Source organism: Nerophis lumbriciformis, linkage group LG14 (assembly GCF_033978685.3).
Source record: "Nerophis lumbriciformis linkage group LG14, RoL_Nlum_v2.1, whole genome shotgun sequence".
Lineage (NCBI taxonomy): Eukaryota > Metazoa > Chordata > Actinopteri > Syngnathiformes > Syngnathidae > Nerophis > Nerophis lumbriciformis.
In genome coordinates this window covers 28,304,250-28,320,551 of record NC_084561.2, presented here as the reverse complement: position 1 = coordinate 28,320,551, position 16,302 = coordinate 28,304,250, and the positions used below count along the sequence as shown (strand labels likewise).

The 16,302-nt window shown below is 44.7% G+C and overlaps 1 protein-coding gene across 2 annotated transcripts in view; it reads left to right on the top strand.

The window, feature by feature from the left end:
• LOC133616842 (uncharacterized) overlaps positions 1-16,302 on the top strand; it is a 271,957-nt gene that overhangs the window by 169,399 nt on the left and 86,256 nt on the right. For both annotated transcript variants that reach the window (XR_012050812.1, XM_061976458.2), the window contains exon 25: positions 7,799-7,852. Coding sequence is in view for 1 of the 2 variants with exons in the window: in XM_061976458.2 (XP_061832442.2) it covers positions 7,799-7,852 (54 nt within the window). In the remaining variant the exon portion in view is untranslated. The remainder of the gene's footprint in view (positions 1-7,798; positions 7,853-16,302) is intronic.

The window sequence follows — 16,302 nt, the reverse complement described above, 5'->3', positions numbered from 1 at the left end:
GTGTCCCCGCAACCAGCGGGGAAGAGTTAGGTGGCGACGGCGAGTTGAACGCCGCCGCAATTGGCGAGGCGGCTCGTCCGCCGGTGTGGGAGAACCCACCGGAGACGATGGTGGCGCCCTCTGCTGGCCCACCGGAGAAGATGGCGGTGGCGCCCTCTGCTGGCCCACCGGGGAGGATGGCGGTGGCGCCCTCTGCTGGCCCACCGGGGAGGATGGCGGTGGCGCCCTCTGCTGGCCCACCGGGGAGGATGGCGGTGGCGCCCTCTGCTGGCCCACCGGGGAGGATGGCGGTGGCGCCCTCTGCTGGCCCACCAGAGTGCATGGTGGCGGCGTCTGTTGGCCCACCGGAGAGGAGGATGGTGGCGCCCTCTGCTGCTGGCCCACCGGAGAACAGGATGGTGGCGCCCTCTGCTGCTGGCCCACCGGAGAACAGGATGGTGGCGCCCTCTGCTGCTGGCCCACCGGAGAACAGGATGGTGGCGCCCTCTGCTGCTGGCCCACCGGAGAACAGGATGGTGGCGCCCTCTGCTGCTGGCCCACCGGAGAACAGGATGGTGGCGCCCTCTGCTGCTGGCCCACCGGAGAGGAGGATGGTGGCGCCCTCTGCTGCTGGCCCACCGGAGAAGAGGATGGTGGCGCCCTCTGCTGCTGGCCCACCGGAGAAGAGGATGGTGGCGCCCTCTGCTGCTGGCCCACCGGAGAGGAGGATGGTGGCGCCGTCTGCTGCTGGCCCACCGGAGAGGAGGATGGTGGCGCCGTCTGCTGCTGGCCCACCGGAGAGGAGGATGGTGGCGCCGTCTGCTGCTGGCCCACCGGAGAGGAGGATGGTGGCGCCGTCTGCTGCTGGCCCACCGGAGAGGAGGATGGTGGCGCCGTCTGCTGCTGGCCCACCGGAGAGGAGGATGGTGGCGCCGTCTGCTGCTGGCCCACCGGAGAGGAGGATGGTGGCGCCGTCTGCTGCTGGCCCACCGGACAGGAGGATGGTGGCGCCGTCTGCTGCTGGCCCACCGGACAGGAGGATGGTGGCGCCGTCTGCTGCTGGCCCACCGGACAGGAGGATGGTGGCGCCGTCTGCTGCTGGCCCACCGGACAGGAGGATGGTGGCGTCTGCCGGCCCACCGGACTGCATGGTGGCGTCTGCCGGCCCACCGGACTGCATGGTGGCGTCTGCCGGCCCACCGGACTGCATGGTGGCGTCTGCCGGCCCACCGGACTGCATGGTGGCGTCTGCCGGCCCACCGGACTGCATGGTGGCGTCTGCCGGCCCACCGGACTGCATGGTGGCGTCTGCCGGCCCACCGGACTGCATGGTGGCGTCTGCCGGCCCACCGGACTGCATGGTGGCGTCTGCCGGCCCACCGGACTGCATGGTGGCGTCTGCCGGCCCACCGGACTGCATGGTGGCGTCTGCCGGCCCACCGGACTGCATGGTGGCGTCTGCCGGCCCACCGGACTGCATGGTGGCGTCTGCCGGCCCACCGGACTGCATGGTGGCGTCTGCCGGCCCACCGGAGTGCATGGTGGCGTCTGCCGGCCCACCGGAGTGCATGGTGGCGTCTGCCGGCCCACCGGACTGCATGGTGGCGTCTGCCGGCCCACCGGAGTGCATGGTGGCGTCTGCCGGCCCACCGGAGTGCATGGTGGCGCCGTAGGTTGCAGACCCACCGGAGATGATGGTGGCGTCTGCCGGCCCACCGGAAATGATGGTGGCGTTTGTTGCAGACCCACCTGAGATGAATGACGTTGTCTTTTGCAGACCCACTGGGGCGAGAAGTAGCTGTGCCTCCCTAGCTGCACAGCCACTCATAGCCCCCCCCTCAAGGGACGGATCCCAGACATCACCAGATAGGCCCACAGACGACAGGGGTGGGTGGGAGAGGGCTTGGAATGAGGCCGAACTTTTCTTTAATTTATCCATTAATTCCAAAGCCTTGTTCATCCTCTCCGCCATGGACATGTCTGCGAGGTTCGAATTTGGCTGGATCATTATGTCAGAGTTTGTAGGACGCGAACCCCAAGATGCAGAGAAGGCGGAAGGCGTTATACGGGAAAACATGATTTAATGTTCGAAATAAAGTAAAAACACAAACTAGGAACAGGCAAAATGGAAACAGGAACCAGAAAACAGAAAAACTGGAAATAGCAAACGGCTAACAGGATCTGGCTAACAGGAAAACAAGAAGCTAGGAGAAACCAACCGTAAATAGCTATAAGGAACAGCTTACCGCTATGACGACAGCGACAAGGACAGGTAGACACTACAATGACATCGGCAATGACAATCAGGTAGTGATGACAATGATCCAGCAGTGACTGGAGGGTAGGGCAGGTATAAATAGCAGCTGGCTGATTGACACCAGGTGTGGCCAGGTGCCAATCAGCCACAGGTGAGGGGACACAGCACTCAGGGAGACAAGTAGGAAATAAAGACAAAATAAAAGTGCTGGACAGAAAACTAAGACAAACTCAGAGAAAAAACTAAAACACAGTCAAACTGTCAGGGACAAGCCTGACAGTTATGTCAAATAGCAGCAGAAGTGCACTTTTTGGAGAGCTGCATTATTTTCAGTTTTGTGCCAAGGGACTGATTTTATTTAACACTATATTATTATTTATACACCTATAGTGATCACAGAGACAGGTTGTTTTTGTGTTACTGTATATATTTGTTTTTCTAAAAATCCCACTTAATATACTTTGGGTAACAACAGTCAATATTTATTTATTTTATTTTATTTTTTTAGGGGGGTAACAGTCAATATTTTTTTTTTTTATTAGATTTTATTTTTTTCTTATATAATAAAAGTGAGCTTTTGTTAAACCAAATATTGTGTGGTTTTTTTCCATATCTCATATCTATCTGGACTCGAAAAGAGAATCGATAAGGAATCGGTTCGATAAGAGGATTCGATAATAGGCTCGAACTCGATAATTTCTTATCAAACATCATCCCTACTGATGCATCCCACAAATAAACCAAATAAGACAACTATTGCATTGTAAGTTGTAGAAAAAGTGCCATAATTATTTTTCAACATTTTGGCGCAACAAAAAAGTTACAATTATAATTTAATAAGTCAACTAAAAACCTAAAATGTATCAATCAATCAATCAATCAATGTTTATTTATATAGCCCTAAATCACAAGTGTCTCAAAGGGCTGCACAAGCCACAACGACATCCTCGGTACAAAGCCCACATAAGGGCAAGGAAAAACTCACCCCAGTGGGACGTCGATGTGAATGACTATGAGAAACTTTGGAGAGGACCGCATATGTGGATAACCCCCCACCCCTCTAGGGGAGACCGAATGCAATGAATGTCGAGTGGGTCTGACATAATATTGTGAGAGTCTAGTCCATAGTGGATCCAACATAATAGTAAGAGTCCAGTCCATAGTGGAGCCAGCAGGACACCATCCCGAGCGGAGACGGGTCAGCAGCGCAGAGATGTTCCCAGCCGATGCACAGGCGAGCGGTCCACACCGGGTCTCGACTCTGGACAGCCAGCACTTCATCCGTGGCCACCGGACCTGTGCCCCCCGCCCTCCACAAGGAAGAGGGGAGCAGAGGAGAAAAGAAAAGAAACGGCAGATCAACTGGTCTAAAGGGGGGTCTATTTAAAGGCTAGAGTATACAAATGAGTTTTAAGATGGGACTTAAATGCTTCTACTGAGGTAGCATCTCTAATTGTTACCGGGAGGGCATTCCATAGTATTGGAGCCCGAATAGAAAACGCTCTACAGCCCGCAGACTTTTTTGGGGCTCTGGGAATCACTAATAAGCCGGAGTTCTTTGAACGCAGATTTCTTGCCGGGACATATGGTACAATACAATCGACAAGATAGGACGGAGCTAGACCGTGTAGTATTTTATACGTAAGTAGTAAAACCTTAAAGTCACATCTTAAGTGCACAGGAAGCCAGTGCAGGTGAGCCAGTATAGGCGTAATATGATCAAACTTTCTTGTTCTTGTCAAAAGTCTAGCAGCCGCATTTTGTACCAATTGTAATCTTTTAATGCTAGACATAGGGAGACCCGAAAATAATACGTTACAGTAGTCGAGACGAGACGTAACGAACGCATGAATAATGATCTCAGCGTCGCTAGTGGATAAAATAGAACAAATTTTAGCGATATTACGGAGATGAAAGAAGGCCGTTTTAGAAACACTCTTAATGTGTGATTCAAACGAGAGAGTTGGGTCGAAGATAATACCCAGATTCTTTACTGATTCGCCTTGTGTAATTGTTTGGTTGTCAAATGTTAAGGTGGTATTATTAAATAAATGTCGGTGTTTAGCAGGACCGATAATCAGCATTTCCGTTTTCTTGGCGTTGAGTTGCAAGAAGTTAGCGGACATCCATTGTTTAATTTCATTAAGACACGCCTCCAGTTGACTACAATCCAGCGTGTTGGTCAGCTTTAACAACAAGTATGACAAGTTAGTCTTAAAACTCAGATTCCAATTAGATAAGTCTGGCAACTAAAACTTTAGAAAGCTGCACATTTTATGTGCAACACAATTCCGTTTAAAACTAACTAAAGTGCAAAGTGTGAAACTATGAGCTAATCCAATTAGGGACATTATACACGACACACTATTGCTGGGTTGTCTTTTTTCAGTACGGCTGAATGTTCCAAACAATACTTTATTAATCATTATGATCAGATATCTCATTTTATGCCATATCAGCCGACGGACGTTATTAGACATTCCAAGTTGTTTTTGCTACTGTTCATAATAATACTCTTGTTTACACCTTTACAAAATATGTAATAATACTACTATGCATTGATGGAATACCCTCTTTGACAGTAAAGTTAAGAAGGACAATGAAAAAATGGCAACTTTTTATGAACTACAGATTTACTATAAATAGGTGAGTTTTGGTACATCACATCAAGACAACTTAATACAAAATGTATCATGTACAATGTACAATGGGTTGATGTGACTAAAGTAACATTTGTGGAAATGTGTAGTATATGAAGTATCTGTTAAACGGAAGACCAAGAAGCACAGGGATTCCTGTTGGCTCTCAGAATCAGAGGAAACCACATTATGACCACACTGGCTTTTGTGGTTGGCCAATAGCAAATGTTTTTCATAATCTTAGATGAAAATCACGACTTTTCTGACTTGTGTTTGCGGTCAATTTTTCCTTGAGTCAGTGTGGATTGACACATTTAATGACGTGTAAATTCATATTCTGTGAAATATGTGGATTTAGAGGCAACATTCTAATCCTGTTTTCAGATCATGTGTGAAGACGCTGGCTTTAGTTCAAATCACAGTTCTATCTCCCTGACAGTTTTGGAAGTGGTTTTGATAACTCATACTGTATATTGGCATTTGCTAGTTGTTCCACAAAGGACTCCTTTACTAAGTAGTGTGGGTTTATTTGGCATCACACACACAACTTATTATGTGGCACATTTTTCTGTGTTGTCACCTCACTTCTAAACCATCACTTTGACCATGAAGATTACGTTGAGTCTCGTAATGGCCATCACTCATAGGTGTTTATCAAAATCAGATGCTCTGTGCCCTCCTCTGCTTGTCTGCTGGCCTGGTAGTTCATTTAGCCTGGGAATGCTTTGGGAAAAACAGGACAACCTTGCAAAAACGTTTCCACTGCACCCCCAATCCAGATATATTGCAGAAAACAAATGGACTAATGGGAAAATTAATTAAATCTAGTTGTAAGGATAATATGTAAATACTAAAGATCTATTTTTGATTCAAGCTACACATTTTTTTCTTCTCACAACTCAATTGCATTGAATAATCACAGGAAATAATACAAACCCCGTTTCCATATGAGTTGGGAAATTGTGTTAGATGTAAATATAAACAGAATACAATGATTTGCAAATCCTTTTCAACCCATATTCAATTGAATGCACTACAAAGACAAGATATTTGATGTTCAAACTCATAAACTTTGTTTTTTTTTTGCAAATAATAATTACCTTAGAATTTCATGGCTGCAACACGTGCCAAAGTAGTTGGGAAAGGACATGTTCACCACTGTGTTACATGGCCTTTCCTTTTAACAACACTCAGTAAACGTTTGGGAACTGAGGAGACACATTTTTTAAGCTTCTCAGGTGGAATTCTTTCTTTTTGAAGCGACCAACTGTAGTTACTGACAGTGGGTTTCTGAAGTGTTCCTGAGCCCATGTGGTGATATCCTTTACACACTGATGTTGCTTGTTGATGCAGTACAGCCTGAGGGATCGAAGGTCACGGGCTTAGCTGCTTACGTGCAGTGATTTCTCCTGATTCTCTGAATCCTTTGATGATATTACCGACCGTAGATGGTGAAATCCCTAAATTCCTTGCAATAGCTGGTTGAGAAAGGTTTTTCTTAAACCGTTCAACAATTTGCTCACACATTTGTTGAGAAAGTGGTGACCCTCACCCCATCCTTGTTTGTGAATGACTGAGCAATTCATGGAATCTACTTTCATACCCAATCATGGCACCCATCTGTTCTTAATTTGCCTGTTCACCTGTGGGATGTTCCAAATAAGTGTTTGATGAGCATTCCTCATCTTTATCAGTATTTATTGCCACCTTTCCCAACTTCTTTGTCACGTGTTGCTGACATCAAATTCTAAAGTTAATGATTATTTGCAAAAAACAAAATGTTTATCAGTTTGAACATCAAATAGGTTGTCTTTGTAGCATATTCAACTGAATATGGGTTGAAAATGATTTGCAAATCATTGTATTCTGTTTATATTTATATATATTTATAACACAATTTCCCAACTCATATGGAAACGGGGTTTGTAAAACAATCATCCCCTATAGCATTGACAGTGTGGATTTTCTCCCTAAATATCATTATAATTATAGTTTGCATGTTCCCCCCGTGACTGTGTGGGTTCCCTCCGGGTACTCCGGCTTCCTCCCACTTCCAAAGACATGCACCTGGGGATAAGTTGATTGGCAACACTAAATTGGCCCTAGTGTGTGGATGTGAGTGTGAATGTTGTCTGTCTATCTGTGTTGGCCCTGCGATGAGGTGGCGACTTGTCCAGGGTGTACCCCGCCTTCCGCCCGATTGTAGCTGAGATAGGCTCCAGCGCCCCCCGCGACCCCAAAGGGAATAAGCGGTAGAAAATGGATGGATGGATGGATTACAACTCTGGTACATATACAGTAAAGTCACATTCAAAATTATTTAACCCCCATGTAAATAGTAATTATTTTCAAAATGTTTAAATTTGCAGTCAATGGCGTTTTTTTAGGTGACATTTTTAATATTAGAACTATGTGTTGATCTCTTTTAAATGCTTTAGTTTTGTATTTTACTGCAAGCTACTGCCCATTAATAAACAGATAAATAGATGTTTAGTGTGGGAGCTACAGGGAAAAACTAGTGTCATTGTTATGGTATCTATTTCCTATGTGTTTTATGTTTTACTTGTTATGGCGCAGAAATAGATTTGAAAACAGATCTTGTAGACATGGTATTGTTATTTTGAAATATCTATTTTGATCATTTTTGTCTTAATCATTCACTTTAACACAATATGAGTTTGATTTCATTGACAGTGAATTTGAGCTCAGCTGAATACTTTGCACTTCATGGGTCAGCTCACTGCCTTATCCTTGAGCCAGAAGCCCCGCATTATTGCTTGCAAAAGCCCTATGTTGCATTCTGTGACCTCTTGCATTCCAAGTGTCATAACAGTTTGGAAAATATCCCTTAGATGAGTAAAGATCAGGCTCCCACATTGGCATACTTTCTTTCCATGCCTTTGAATTCTGTCTTTCTCTCCAGGGTCCTGTTGGCCTGATCGGGATAGCTGGTGTGATAGGAGTTCCTGGTGAAAAGGTAAGAAGTGTGTTTTGCTTCCATTATGCCGTCAATCAGCATCAGTCGGTTGCTTGTCTGTTTCCGACCCTTATAATTAGGGCTGCGTTATGGAGGCCCAAGAGGCCCCTGAACACAGGCCTTAGATAAACAGTGAGCACTCTCACATCAATATCTAAAACACTATTGTTACACATTTCTCCTTGATTTTAAAGTTATGGCTTAGATATGTGACATTATAATGTGACAATTCTGCTCAGTCATATCACAGGAAAAAGTAACTACCTTGAACACTTGACACAATAGAATCAGAAGTACTTTATTAATCCCAGAGGGGAAATTGAGATTTTCAGCACAGTCCCATTCAAGACCATTACAGGGAGACAGAACAGGATCGCTGACAGGTCTAATGGGGTTGCCTTAAAAAAAATGGTGAGAAAAGGTAAATGCTGGGGAGGGGGTTGGGGGGGAGTAAAAAATATTCAGTCCAAGCCTGAGCCCCTAGAGAGGGGGACCAGACTGAGGCCAAGGAAAAAAAACTCATAGCCTTAGCACACATAAACATGTTACATAAAATCAACAAAAAACTTGCAACAGAGAGGAGAGAGTGGGGGCTACGGAGGCAGGCTGCTGCTGTATAAGCCCTGCTCAGTCCATCGCCCCTAAGGATTCGCGTCGAGAGCGTTGGATGGGGGGTGGGGTATGTGTGTGTGGCGTATATTTTCGTGGACGCATGTGTGTGTAAGCCTGCAGCGTGTCTCTGTTCCGCGGCCTTGGTGTTCTTGCAGCCGCCAATCAGTCCAAAGTCAACAACAACAGGTGTGTGTCCATGAGAGACAAGAAGGGAGTCTGTTGTGTCTTCGCCGCACTGTCCTTCGGGAGAGTCTCGAAGCCAGGGAAACAATCCAAGTTAGAATGTTTTCCATGCGAGTGAAAATAAAATTTGCTTTTCACTCTAAATTGTCTATTATTGGTCCTCAAATTGGGCAGCACGGTGGCAGAGGGGTTAGTGCATCTGCCTCACAATACGAAGGTCCTGAGTAGTCTTGGGTTCAATCCCGGGCTCGGGATCTTTCTGTGTGGACTTTGCATGTCCTCCCCGTGACTGCGTGGGTTCCCTCCGGGTACTCTGGCTTCCTCCCACTTCCAAAGACATGCACCTGGGGATAAGTTGATTGGCAACACTAAATTGGCCCTAGTGTGTGAATGTGAGTGTTAATGTTGTCTGTCTATCTGTGTTGGCCCTGCGATGAGGTGGCGACTTGTCCAGGGTGTACCCGATTGTAGCTGAGATAGGCTCCAGCGCCCCCCGCGACCCCAAAGGGAATAAGCGGTAGAAAATGGATTGATGGATGGATGGTCCTCAAATTCATCCTGCAGGGCAGACAGTCCGATGTTATCCAAATCACAGTGTCCACAGTTCTGCCCGCATGCTCCAATCATTTGTGGCAGCTTTGGTGTACTTTGAAGACTGCCAGCAACTTCCAATTTGTCGACAAACCAGAGCAACGCTTACTCCAATCAACAGATATCCTGGTGTCATAATTCCGAATAGGTTGATATCTTCACGTCCTCAACTGAAAGGGTCGCCAAGCACGCGGCACTCCTTCTTCTCCCAAGATTTTGCAGTGTGTCCCGCAACAACCGCTCCGTCAAGACAATCAGGTTCCCCAAAACCCAAGATCTTGTCAATTTCGTTAAGTGGCCAGTTAATCGGTTCCAATGTTTAGTTTTGGAGAACAGTGCAAAAAGAGGCAATGAGAAAGTTAAGACAAGACAAGACAAAGAAGCAAACAGGAGAGATAACGGAGAGGAAAGGGGAGCGTCCGCCCTCGATGAGTGCCAGTGAGAAAGATAGGATATGTCCCCTGTCCCATCCACCTATCCATTTTCTACCGCTTGTCCCTTTTGGGGTCGCGGGGGGTGCTGGAGCCTATCTCAGCTGTTTTCGGGCGGACTTGTACTCCCTGGACAAGTCGCCACCTCATCGCAGGGCCAACACAGATAGACAGACTTTGATTGATTGATGGAAACTTTTATTAGGAGATTGCACAGTGAAGTACATATTCCGTACAATTGACCACTAAATGGTAACACCCGAATAAGTTTTTCAACTTGTTTAAGTCGGGGTCCATTGATTCATGATACAGATATATACTATTTTCATAATACAGTCATCACACAAGATCATCATCACAGTATATAAATTGAATTATTTACATTATAGGTTGGATGTCAATTTCTCTGTCAGAGAAATTGACATTGGAACAGTGTAGGTCTGACTTGGTAAATATATACAGCAAGTATTGGACACAGAGAGAAAGATCAGAAAATATAAGAAAAAGTGACTACATTTGATTGTTTACATTTGATTATTTACAATCCGAAGAGGTATGATGAGAAAGGGAGGGTGTTAGTTTAGGGTTGAAGTTGCCTGGAGGTGTTCTTTTAGTGCAGTTTTGAAGGAGGATAGAGGTGCCCTTTCTTTTACACCTGTTGGGAGTGCATTCCACATTGATGTGGCATAGAAAGAGAATGAGTTAAGACCTTTGTTAGATCGGAATCTGGGTTTAACGTGGTTAGTGGAGCTCCCCCTGGTGTTGTGGTTATGGCGGTCATTTACATTAAGGAAGTAGTTTGACATGTACTTCGTGCAAGTTGTTTTACTCTGTCCTCCACCCTGAGCCAGCCCACTTTGGAGAAGTGGGTAGGAGTGAGGTGTGATCTGGGGTGGAGGTCTACAAGTAATATGACTAGCTTGTTCTGGGATGTTTGGTGTCTAGATTTGAGGGTTTTGGAGGTGCTAGGGTACCAGGAGGTGCATGCGTAATTGAAAAAGGGTTGAACGAGAGTTCCCGCCAGAATCTTCATGGTGCTTTTGTTGACCAGAGAGGAGATTCTATAGAGAAATCTCGTTTTTTGGTTGACCTTTCTGATTACCTTGGTTGCCATTTTATCACAGGAAAGATTAGCCTCTAGAATGGAACCTAGGTAGGTGACCTCATCCTTCCTTGCGATAACAATGTCACCCAGACAACATTCACACTCACATTCACACACATGGGCCAATTTTAGTGTTGCCAATCAACCTATCCCCTGATTTGTAAAATTATACTTTACCATGAAATACATTACCTTCTGGCATATCAGCAAGCTGCATGACCCCAGGATGTAGAGACAGCAGCGACGTGCAGGTAGAAGGCCCTTTTATAATTATAAGGTCACAGCATTAGACCATGGGTGAAAATACATATGACAAAAATGAAGATCGCTGAGGTGAAAGAAGGCTAAGCAAACAGGATGTAAAAGCAAAAGTGTAACCCAAATAATTCACAAAAATTAACCAACGTCATCTGTGAGGCAACGCTGGAAAATAAACCCTCCTGATTAGTGATCAGAGGCAGATAAGTCCCCTGATCACTTAACAGAAGTATGTGTAGAGAATTAGCTCTCGAGTCTGAGGTACAGTAGCTGGGGCAACCAGGAAGTGGATCGAAAAATTATTTAAAGTTAAAGTACCAATGATTGTCACACACACACACTAGGTGTGGTGAAAAGTGTCCTCTGCATTTGACCCATCCCCTGCTTCACCCCCTGGGAGGTGAGGGGAGCAGTGGGCAGCAGCGGTGCCGTGCCCAGGAATAATTTTTGGTGATTTAACCCCCAATTCCAACCATTGATGCTTAGTGCCAAGCAGGGAAGTAATGGGTCCCATTTTTATAGTCTTTGGTATGACTCGGCCGGGGTTTGAACTCACAACCTACCGATCTCAGGGCGGACACTCTAACCACTACGCCACTGAGTAGGAGCGCTGGACAGGAACTAGATACAAAAACACAGGATAAAAACAAACACAAGTCCAACCTGTCTTGAGTGATCATGACAAAATATAATAATTTAAATTCTTCAGAAAGTTCATATTTTTGTACATGTTTATGTTTCTTCTTATCCCAACTATGCTTCTAGATTATTTTAACAAATGAATTAACGTTCACACTGCAGTCGTGTCCCTGCGTTTTCACTCAGTCCTGTTACCCTCTTACCCTGCTTCTCAATTATTTTCTGTCATGACCACCCTAGGGGACAGAAATTAATATAATATGTATTAATTTATTCATCTGCACACCACACTGCGAGTTACATTCTTTATATAATCACCTTAATGTCAAAGTTGATGAATAAAATGAGCTGAGATAATATTAACAACAATTTAAACCAATTTCCATGTGGAGTGTATTAAGTCGGTCTGTAACTTTTAAAGAAGACTGCTCAGTCTGTATGATTTTCAATACAAATGATTCACTGGGTTGTACAATTTTAAAACGTAAGACAGTAGCATGTAAAATGTATTAAAACTGTAAACATTGGTCACTTGTCAGCTTTATCATCTTATTCCTATTTCAAAACAAGCTGATTTTTTGTTTTTGTTGATTTTCTGCAAAATTTGCAACAATATTGTTTATATTGTAGTTTATCAGAAGAGATGAAAGTGCACGTTTCATTTACTCTCTCTGAACATATAGTCTATCCAAAAGACAATAAAAAAAAAAGCATGAAACATTCCAAACATTCCACTACAGTTTGAGAACAGTTTTTATTAAACACAATTAAAGGCCTACTGAAATGCGATTTTCTTATTTAAACGGGGATAGCAGGTCCATTCTATGTGTCATACTTGATCATTTCGCGATATTGCCATATTTTTGCTGAAAGGATTTAGTAGAGAACATCGACGGTAAAGTTCGCAACTTTTGGTCGCTGATAAAAAAGCCTTGCCTGTACCGGAAGTAGCAGACGAGTAGCGTGACGTCACAGGTTGTGGAGCTCCTCACATCCGCACATTGTTTACAATCATGGCCACCAGCAGCGAGAGTGATTCGGACCGAGAAAGCGACGATTTCCCCATTAATTTGAGCGAGGATGAAAGATTTGTGGATGAGGAAAGTGAGAGTGAAGGACTAGAGGGCAGTGGGAGCGATTCAGATAGGGAAGATGCTGTGAGAGGCGGGTGGGACCTGATATTCAGCTGGGAATGACTAAAACAGTAAATAAACACAAGACATATATATACTCTATTACCCACAACACAACCAGGCTTATATTTAATATGCCACAAATTAATCCCGCATAACAAACACCTCTCCCCTCCCGTCCATATAACCCGCCAATACAACTCAAACACCTGCACAACACACTCAATCCCACAGCCCAAAGTACCGTTCACCTCCCCAAAGTTCATACAGCACATATATTTCCCCAAAGTCCCCAAAGTTACGTACGTGACATGCACATAGCGGCACGCACGTACGGGCAAGCGATCAAATGTTTGGAAGCCGCAGCTGCATGCGTACTCACGGTACCGCGTCTGCGCATCCAACTCAAAGTCCTCCTGGTAAGAGTCTCTGTTGTCCCAGTTCTCCACAGGCCAATGGTTGTTTACATTTGATTATTTACAATCCGAAGAGGTATGATGAGAAAGGGAGGGTGTTAGTTTAGGGTTGAAGTTGCCTGGAGGTGTTCTTTTAGTGCAGTTTTGAAGGAGGATAGAGGTGCCCTTTCTTTTACACCTCTATCCTTTGTGTAAAAGATAGAGGTGTAAAATTGAGGTGAGATAACTGACTGTAAGCTAACCCGACTGTCATCTTTCGGGAATGTAAACAATGAAACACCGGCTGTGTTTTCCAGCACAACAGTCAGGGGATGCATTCTACGGCGGGGGTGCGTTATCCGGCACAACACCTGCCGCAATACACCGCTTCCCACCTACAGCTTTCTTCTTTGCTGTCTCCATTGTTCATTGAACAAATTGCAAAAGATTCACCAACAGATGTCCAGAATATGGTGGAATTTTGCGATGAAAACAGACAACTTAATAGCTAGCCACCATGCTGTCCCAAAATGTCCTCTACAATCCGTGACGTCACGCGCAGACGTCATCATACCGAGACGTTTTCAGCAGGATATTTCGCGCGAAATTTAAAATTGCACTTTAGTAAGCTAAAGCTAAAGCTGACATGTGTTGCAATGTTAAGATGTCATCATTGATATATAAACCATCAGACTGCGTGGTCGGTAGTAGTGGGTTTCAGTAGGCCTTTAACCTTCACTAATTCTTCCAAACTTATTTCACAAGGTGTCTGTTTTATATGAACATATTCAACTTCAATACAATTTTCTATCACTTTGCCAGTTGCAAAAAAATCTCCTACAACAACAAAAAGGAGGTAATTCAGCGTGTATGTAGTGGCTGCAGTGAGTCCGTTTTGCACTGCTCATTCTATCAGATTTGGACTTCAAACTTGATATTACTAATGCTTAATGTTAAGATGGAATCTGTACTTGTTTTTTTGCAGAAAAACACCTCTCACAGAGATAGGATGTTGCAAAGGGTAGTGGATTGGCATAAAACACTGTCGTACTTCCAGGTCTTTGTATTGCGGTTATCGCCACCAGTTTTCCTTACTACTTCCACTGGGTATAAATAGGAGCCTGTTGATTAGATTGAGCATCTCAGCCATTTAGCTGCAGGTTTGTGTATCGTTGTAACATGGATACTAGATTGTAGACACAGATTGTACACTGCTGCCACCTAGTTGCAGGCTTGTGTGTCGTTATAACATGAATACTACAAACCCCGTTTCCATATGAGTTGGGAAATTGTGTTAGATGTAAATATAAACGGAATACAATGATTTGCAAATCCTTTTCAACCCATATTCAATTGAATGCACTACAAAGACAAGATATTTGATGTTCAAACTCATAAACTTTTTTTTTTTTTTTGCAAATAATAATTAACTTAGAATTTCATGGCTGCAACATGTGCCAAAGTAGTTGGGAAAGGGCATGTTCACCACTGTGTTACTTGACCTTTCCTTTTAACAACACTTTTAACGTTTGGGAACTGAGGAGACACATTTTTTAAGCTTCTCAGGTGGAATTCTTTCCCATTCTTGCTTGATGTACAGCTTAAGTTGTTCAACAGTCCAGGGGTCTCCGTGGTATTTAAGGCTTCATAATGCGCCACACATTTTCAATGGGAGACAGGTCTGGACTACAGGCAGGCCAGTCTAGTACCCGCACTCTTTTACTATGAAGCCACGTTGATGTAACACGTGGCTTGGCATTGTCTTGCTGAAATAAGCAGGGGCGTCCATGGTAACGTTGCTTGGATGGCAACATATGTTGCTCCAAAACCTTTATGTACTTTTCAGCATTAATGGCGCCTTCACAGATGTGTAAGTAACCCATGTCTTGGGCACCAATACACCCCCATACCATCACAGATGCTGGCTTTTCAACTTTGCGCCTATAACAATCCGGATGGTTCTTTTCCTCTTTGGTCCGGAGGACACGACGTCCACAGTTTCCAAAAACAATTTGAAATGTGAACTCGTGAGACCACAGAACACGTTTACACTTTGTATCAGTCCATCTTAGATGAGCTCAGGCCCAGCGAAGCCGACGGCGTTTCCGGGTGTTGTTGATAAACGGTTTTCGCCTTGAATAGGAGAGTTTTAACTTGCACTTACAGATGTAGCGACCAACTGTAGTTACTGACAAGGGGTTTCTGAAGTGTTCCTGAGCCCACGTGGTGATATAAATGATAAATAAATGGGTTGTACTTGTATAGCGCTTTTCTACCTTCAAGGTACTCAAAGCGCTTTGACACTACTTCCACATTTACCCATTCACACACACATTCACACACTGATGGAGGGAGCTGCCATGCAAGGCGCTACCAGCACCCATCAGGAGCAAGGGTGAAGTGTCTTGCTCAGGACACAACGGACATGACGAGGTTGGTACTAGGTGGGGATTGAACCAGGGACCCTCGGGTTGCGCACGGCCACTCTTCCACTGCGCCACGCCGTCCCTAATCCTTTACACACTGATATCGCTTGTTGATGCAGTACAGCCTGAGGGATCGAAGGTCACAGGCTTAGCTGCTTACGTGCAGTGATTTCTCCAGATTCTCTGAACCCTTTGATGATATTACGGACCGTAGATGGTGAAATCCCTAAATTCCTTGCAATAGCTGGTTGAGAAAGGTTTTTCTTAAACTGTTCAACAATTTGCTCACGCATTTGTTGACAAAGTGGTGACCCTCGCCCCATCCTTGTTTGTGAATGACTGAGCATTTCATGGAATCTACTTTTATATTTTTCAGTATTTATTGCCAGCTTTCCCAACTTCTTTGTCATGTGTTGCTGGCATCAAATTCTAAAGTTAATGATTATTTGCAAAAAAAAATTTTTATCAGTTTGAACATCAAATATGTTGTCTTTGTAGCATATTTAACTGAATATGGGTTGAAAATGATTTGCAAATCATTGTATTCCGTTTATATTTACATCTAACACAATTTCCCAACTCATATGGAAACGGGGTTTGTAGAATGTAGCCACATATAATGACAACTTCCTTCCAGAAACCTACCCCCCTAAGGGGTCCTGACCCACTATTTTAGA